The sequence below is a fragment of the Lonchura striata genome, chromosome 32 (assembly GCF_050655825.1).
Source record: "Lonchura striata isolate lonStrDom1 chromosome 32, ASM5065582v1, whole genome shotgun sequence".
NCBI lineage: Eukaryota > Metazoa > Chordata > Aves > Passeriformes > Estrildidae > Lonchura > Lonchura striata.
Window position 1 is genome coordinate 1,867,272 of NC_140734.1, and position 7,509 is coordinate 1,874,780.

General features: G+C 53.5%; 1 protein-coding gene across 1 annotated transcript; it reads left to right on the forward strand.

Moving 5' to 3' along the window:
- The first annotated feature begins 237 nt into the window (after nt 1–237).
- Nucleotides 238–1,930, forward strand: LOC146764603 (olfactory receptor 14A16-like). Its single transcript, XM_085564106.1, has one exon. The coding sequence runs from the start codon at nt 464–466 to the stop codon at nt 1,394–1,396; it is 933 nt and encodes a 310-aa protein (XP_085420232.1). The 5' UTR covers nt 238–463; the 3' UTR covers nt 1,397–1,930.
- The last annotated feature ends 5,579 nt before the right edge of the window (nt 1,931–7,509 follow it).

Sequence of the window (7,509 nt, forward strand, 5' to 3'; positions counted from 1 at the left end):
CTCGGAGTGCAGCAGGAATGCTGGGGATTTCTGACCTCAGAGGGACAGGAATGATGTGTGGGTAGGAAAAACTTCCCCTATATCTCTTCCCTGCTATCCATGTCCTCAAGATCTGGGAGGGCAGATATTACCAAGCCTTTCTGCATTAGAAGTGATTCCCCTGACAAATCCTGAATATCCAGATTTGTTCCTCTGCCACAGGGCCATAAACCCAGGGCAGTGGGGCAGGGATGGCTCCTCGAGAGCCCCCACACACAGGCCTGGCTGCTCCTGGCACACTCAGTCAGCACAACTGGAGCTCAGGCAGGGACCTGGGTGAAGGTTTCACCAGAGCAGAAACAAGGGTGGGTAAGTCCTAGTGAGACAGTGAGCAGGGAATGGCCCAGGTTTGGCTCCAAGTAGCCTCTCCTGACTTGTCACTGTCCTTTCTCCATGAACAGGTGCCCATGTGCAGCCACAGCAAATGTCCAACAGCAGCTCCATCAGCCACTTCCTCCTGCTGGCACTGGCAGACACGCGGCAGCTGCAGCTCCTGCACTTCTGCCTCTTCCTGGGCATCTCCCTGGCTGCCCTCCTGGGCAACGGCCTCATCATCAGCGCCGTAGCCTGCGGCCACCACCTGCACACGCCCATGTTCTTCTTCCTGCTCAACCTGGCCCTCAGCGACCTGGGCTCCATCTGCACCACTGTCCCCAAAGCCATGCACAGTTCCCTCTGGGACACCAGCACCATCTCCTATGCAGGATGTGCTGCACAGCTCTTTTTCCTTCTGTTCTTTGTTGGAGCAGAATATTTCCTCCTGACCATCATGTGCTACGACCGCTACGTGTCCATCTGCAAACCCCTGCACTACGGGACCCTCCTGGGCAGCAGAGCTTGTACCCACATGGCAGCAGCTGCCTGGGCCAGTGCCTTTCTCATTGCTCTGCTACTCATGGCCAATACATTTTCCCTGCCCCTGTGCCATGGAAATGCTCTGGGCCAGTTCTTCTGTGAAATCCCCCTGATTCTCAAGCTCTCCTGCTCAAATTCCTACATTAGGGAATTTGGACCTCTTATGGGGACTGCTTTTTTGTTATTTGGTTGTTTTGTGTTCATTGTTTTCTCCTATGTGCAGATCTTCAGGGTCGTACTGAGGATCCCCTCGGAGCAGGGACGGCACAAAGTCTTTTCCACGTGTCTCCCTCACCTGGCCATGGTCTCCTTATTTATCAGCACCTCATTTTTTACCTACCTCAAGCCACTTTCAATGTCTTCCCCATCCCTGGACCTGGCCCTGTCAGTTCTGTACTCAGTGGTTCCTCCGTCCCTGAACCCTCTCATCTACAGCCTGAGGAACCAGGAGCTCAAGGCTGTAGTGAGGAGACTGATGAACGGATGTTTTCAGGAACATTAAACTGCTGGCGAGTTTCTGCCAACCATTTGTAATAAAAGTTATCTTTGCTACTTTTTGGTGGTTTCATTTCAGAGGTTATTTTTCTTTGTTTTACTTTTTTCATACTGTCCAAAAAGAAACATCATTGTGCCATTTTTCATTTGGTTTCTCCCCACTTTCCCCATGGCCACAGACTGTGTCAATGAGGGGTTGCACTCTTGGTGGCTTTAAAGCAACCAAAGGATCTCCCAGCAAAGTTTTGTGCAGAGATGCCCTTTTGTTGCCTTCTCTGGAGCTGCAGCAGCAATGTCTGTGTGCAGAGCTGGGGCAGATCAGTGCTGGCACAGCAGCTGTGCCCAGGAGCAGCAGCACTTGGTGCTGCCAGTGCTGCTCCCGTGGCCCTGCCCCGCTGCCCTGGTGGCCCTGGTGTTGCTGCAGGGCCTGAGTGCTCTCGGGGCCGGGCACAGTCCTGGGGGTGGCAGTGCCGGGGCTGCAGCAGGGACTGGCCATGGGCACTGCTGGGGCAGCGCTGACGCCTCAGGCCAGGGCCTGGGGGCTCCAGGCTCCTTGCCCAGGCTCTCTCAAGAACACGGCCAGGCCAATGCTCAGCACAGAAAACCCCCATGAGCAGACCCAGGCTGGCCGTGGGCAGGCTGGGGGCAAACAGCATGGCTGGTGCTCTGCAAGGGCTCTGGGGGAGAAGGGAAGGAGAAGCAGAGCAGGGGCTGATCCATCCCCAGTGCACTGGACAGCCCAGGGCAGCGTCCCAGAGCGTCCTCATGGAGCTGCCAACAACATCCCCCCTCTGCAGCCCTGGCCTCTTCCCCAGCTCACAGAGGTGCTGCATCCTTGCAGGCACAGACATGGCAGCACTGGCTCAGCAGCCCCTGTTTGCATTGCACACAGCAGGCAGGAGCACCCCCATGCTGGGGCTGTGGGGACATGAACCTGAGGCAGCACAAATGCCATCAGCCCCTGGAGCCAGGAAGGGCTGGAGGACACCAGGGAAGCCACTCAGCTTTGTCCTGGCCTCTGCAGTCAGCCAGAAAGTTTGTTCCCATCAGCTGAGAGTTTCCTGTCCCACTGCAGACGCTACTGCTCAGAGCCAGGGCTGCCTGGCAGCCACCCCCAAACTGCCCTGAGCATTTCCTTGGCTTCACCTTGGCTTTCTTTACTCTTCCTGCTACAAATTTTTTCCTCTTGCCCACCCCTGTCCCCTTCTCCTGCAAACAGCCCATCCCTGTTTTCCCTTTCCTCTCTGGCCCCACTCCCCATTTCAGTTCTTGACTTGGCACCATGGGAATGTCCCTTGGGGAGCAGGATCATCCCACAAGTGCTGCAGGAATTGTCTGCAGGCTCCTGCAGTGCCTTGTGCTGCTCCCTTGCCAGAGGCACCCCAGGCCAAGGGGGCACATCTGGGCTGCTGTGTCTGGCTGTGGGGCTCCCTGTTCTGGGCAGTGAGAAGGAGCTGCAGAGGCTCTGCAGGACTGACAGGATGGGCTTTGGGGCTGTGAGGAGAAGCTGAGAGACCTGGGCTGCTGGAGCTTCTGAAGAGGAGGCCCAGGGCTCCTCCTGCAACTGTTCCAAGGGTGGTTTCAGAGAATCCCAGAATCAGCAAGGCTGGAAAAGACCTTGGAGATCATCAAGTTCAACCTGTGCCTTGACACTGCCTTGTGTACCCTGAGCTTCCTCTTCTCCAGGATCAACAATCCCAGCTCCCTCAGCCACTCCTCACAGGACCTGTGCTCCAGACCCCTCACCAGCCTTGTTGCCCTTCTCTGGACACACTCCAGCCCCTCCATGTCTTTCCAAAATTGGGGGGCCCAGGACTGGACACAGCACTCGAGGTGCTGCCCTGCTCCTGCTGGCCACACCATTCCTGATCCAGGCCAGGAGCCATTGGCCTTCTTGGCCACCTGGGCACTCTGCTGGCTCATGTCCAGCCTGCTGTCCCTCTGTCCCTGCAGGTCCCTTTCTGCCTGGCTGCTGTCCAGCCACTGTGTCCCCAGCCTGTAGCGCTGCAGGTTTGTTGTGGCCAAAGTGCAGGACCCAGCACTTGGACTTGTTAAACCCCACCTCGTTGGATCTGGCCCCTGGATCCAGCCTGTCCAGGTCCCTGTGAAGAGCCCTCCTAAACTCCAGCAGATCCACATTCACACCCACCTTTGTTTTATCTGTAAATCTCCTGATGTTGGACTCAATATCCTCATCCAAATCATCAATGCAGATACTGAAATCCACGCTTGCTGTCTCTAATCCCTCGGCCATCCTGTGGGTGCCCTGTGGTGGCTCTCAGGGTGATCTGTTCCATAACCTTGCTGGGCACAGAGGTCAGGCTGACAAACCTGGAGTTCCCCAGATCCTCCTTCCAGCCCTTCTTGGGGATGGGCTCACACTGGCACCTCCAGTGCTCTGGGACCTCTCTGGTGAGCCAGGACTGATGGTAAATGATGGAGAGCAGCTGGGGGAGCTCATCCACCAGGTCCATCATCCCCCTAGGATGCATCCCATTCCATCCCATACATGTGTGAACATCTGAGTGGCTCAGCAGGTCACCAGCTGCTTCCTCCTGGATTACAGGGGCCTGTTCTGCTCCCTGTGCCCATCTACCAGCTCAGGAGAACTCTTGGCCTGAGGACAACCTCTCCATATATTGAAAATTGATACAAACAAGGTGTTAAGTAGCTTGGCCTTTACTTTTTAGTTACTATATTTTCCACTGCATCCAATAAAGAGTAGAGGTTCCCCTTATCCCATGTTTTGCTATTAATTTATTCATAGACACATTTTTTTATTATTTTTCACAGAAGTGGCTAGATTAATCTCTAATTTAGATTTCACCTCTACCCTTTTTTATCTCCATGACCACACAACATCCTAAAACATTTGCTAAGTTTCCTGACCTTCTGTGCAAAGTTGATGCACACTCTTTTTTCCATTGAATTCCCAAAAAAGCTCAATTTTCAGACAGGACAGTAATTTTCCTCACCAGCTCATCTTTTCCCACACTGGGACAGGCTGCTCCTTCCCCCTTAAGATTACTTTCTGGAAATGTGTCCATCCTTCCTCCATTCCTTTGTTTTTAAGGGCTGTTTCCCTTAAAAAAATCAGTACCTGATTTGGTACTCCCTAAATCTGCATCCTAAACAGGCCAAAGTCTGCCCGGCCTAATTCCAGTGTGGAAGTTTTGCTGCTGCCCCTTCTTCTTTCACAGATCATTGAAAACTCGATTATTTCACGGTCCCTGTGCCCCAGGCAGCCTCCGACCCCCACATCTGCCACCAGCCCTTCTCTGTTTGTGAACAGCAGCAGACAGAGCTTTCCTTGGGAGTGGAGTGTTACCAAAAATTCGGTAAAACAGAAAACTCGTTAACACCAGTGCAACATTAAGAAGCAGCATTCTTTATTCACCCGGATGCACGGGGGATAACTCCTCCCAAGGCCGAGCATGCTGAGTACAGGAAAGTTTCTCTTCATATTCTGTATTTTGCACACATATTCATGGATTGTGCTGGACTAAACACACGTATGATAATAATTTCCCCAAAATCATTAACATATTCCCCCTTCCCTTTACCCATGCATTCTTCTGTCCTGGGGGTCTCTCTGGTGGTCCCTGGTGGTCGTGGACCCCAATGTTCCTGTGGGCCTGGCTCAGCTGGCAGGACACTGAGGCTGGTGAACTTCCAGTTCCCCTTCTCCCACAATGGGCATTGTGTGGTTTCCATAGGCCTGGGGTGTTGGAGAACAAGCTCCAGGTGGTCAGCTCACCTGGCGGAGATAATTTACCACCTGGTAACATGAGGTCACAGAGTGGGCTATGACATCACAGAGTGGGTTATGTGAGGTCATGGAGCAGCTACGGCATCATAGATTGTCTCTGACATCACAGAGCTGGCTGTGACATCATAGACCAGCTGTGTGACATTAAAGAATGGGCTGTGGCCTCACAGAGCAGGCTGTGACATCACAGACACAGATCTGACATCATACAGCAGACTCTGACCCCACAGATTTTGCTGTGACATTACAGGGCAGCTCTGTGATTTCACAGAATGGATTGTAGCATCAGAGACCAGCTGTGTGACATTAGAGATTGGGCTGTGACATCTCAGAGGAGGCTATGACATCCCAGAGGGGCTGTGGGACATCCCAGGAGGGCTCTGTGAGGTCATTGGGTTGGTCACTCCACCCCAGCTCCCCCTCACAGTTTCTCCCAACAAGTCCAATGCTGTTCATGCCCAGTGGGGTCCCTGTCCCCCAGTATCCCCCCGGTCCACCTGGAGCCACAGCCTCCACCAAAGGATGTTCCACAAGATCCACCCCAGAGCCTGACATGGGGAAAAGGGTCATGGCTGTGTGACCAGGACATCAAGGACATGGATTATCCAGGTCACCATGGCTTCGGTTGGGTTCCCCAGGGCAGAAAAGATGTCTGGCAGCTGGAGCAGGGTTAGGGAAGGGCCTCCAGGGTGGGGCTGGAGCCCTTGGGCTGTGAGCAGGGACTAAGGGAGCTGGACTTGTCCAGCCCAGAGCAGGGAAGGCTGAGGGGCTCCTCATCCCAGCCTGGCAGTACCAGCAAGGAGGGGATGGAGACCACAGAGACAGGCTCTCAACTGAGGTGCCTGGTGGGAGACAGAAGCCAATGTGTGGAAGGGGAAAGAGGGGAGATCAGCCAGGCCAGGAGGAGATGAAATGAGTTAGGCTGGTTTCAGCATTTCCTCAACACCAAAAGCAGCCAGACCTCCCTTCTCCATCCACCACTGACAGCTTTGCACATCAGGAATTGTTTGAGCTGTTTTGCACCACTCCAGGATAAGCATCTGATACAAGAACTTAATTGTGTTTATATCTATCACAGAACCACATTTGTCTAAAATCAATTCTTGTATAGAAATCACTTATGGATGGTGGACTCATCAGACACTGCTGGGATGTTGCACATAGCTCAGGGAAGAGTGTGGCTGTTATCAAATTGTGTCCTGTTCAATTATGGTCTGTTGGCCATGAAGAGAAACTTTCTGTGCCTCTGAGTCTCACCAGTTTCTGACACCCAAAGGACACATACCTGATGAGTTGTGGTTCCCACTGCAGTGGTGGTACTTGGAGCTCCCTCCATCCCCAGAGCAGAGCTCCCTTGTCCCAGAAAGTCCCTGGCAATGCAGGGATGAAGGAAACAGGACAGGCTGTGGGGATCAGGGGCAGGACAGAGCCTGGGATTTGGGGTGGTTGTGAGCCCAGGGCAGGACCTGGCCCTTGGCCTTGGTGAACCTCATCCCACTGTCCTGGGCCCATGGCTCCAGCCTGTCCAGATCCCTCTGCAGAGCTTCCTGCCCTCCAGCACAGCCACACTCCCACCCAGCCTGGGCTCACTTGGGAACTGCCTGAAGGTGCCCTCGATGGACTTGTCCAGATCATCAATAAAGAGATTTCACTGACCTGGCCCCAGTCCTGAGCCCTGGGGACACCCCTGGATGTGACTCCATCCCTCAGCTGCTCTGAGTGCCAGGGCTTGGATGAGGGAAATGATGGGGAGGGGTGGGGACAAAGTGTTATTGATTGTCAGCCACGAAGGGTCTTGGTTTTTATATCTGTTCAGACTGCATTAGGACATGCTGGGGGTCAATATCAATTGGACAAAGCTGATACCAATCTAAAAACAGGAAAAGAACAATTCTCTCTGCTTTGTTTTCTATATAGCATATTCACTTTGAATACACTTCTGAAATGTGTCTAATTAAACACAGAATTGAAATCTTCAAGGAGCTTTTCTTGTTTGGATGTTTGAACAAATGTTTATGTGCTTTTCTCACTGCATTCCTGAAGTGAAGGTGAAAAGAAAGAAGAGTCCTCTGGCATAGTAAAATTCATCAGCAACCCCCAAGTGGCTGAGGATGCATCCCCATCAGAGCAGCAATGAGCAGAAATGGGCACAGCTTTGTGGCTGCCCCAGCTCTGGGATGGGCCCTGGGCCTGGAGCAGGAGCAGCTCCGGAGGGCCCCAGGGCCGGGGCTCTTGTGCTGGCCTGGGCAGATGGGATGGCAGGAGGGGCTGCAGAACTCTCAGCACCTCAGGCAGAGCGGAGCAGGGCAGCCAGGGAGCTCCTTTGGCCTTGGCCAAGCCCCTTCCCCCAT

Coding starts and splice junctions, on each gene's coding strand:
- LOC146764603 (XM_085564106.1), top strand. CDS start 464: ATGTCCAACAGCAGCTCCATCAGCCACTTCCTCCTGCTGGCACTGGCA.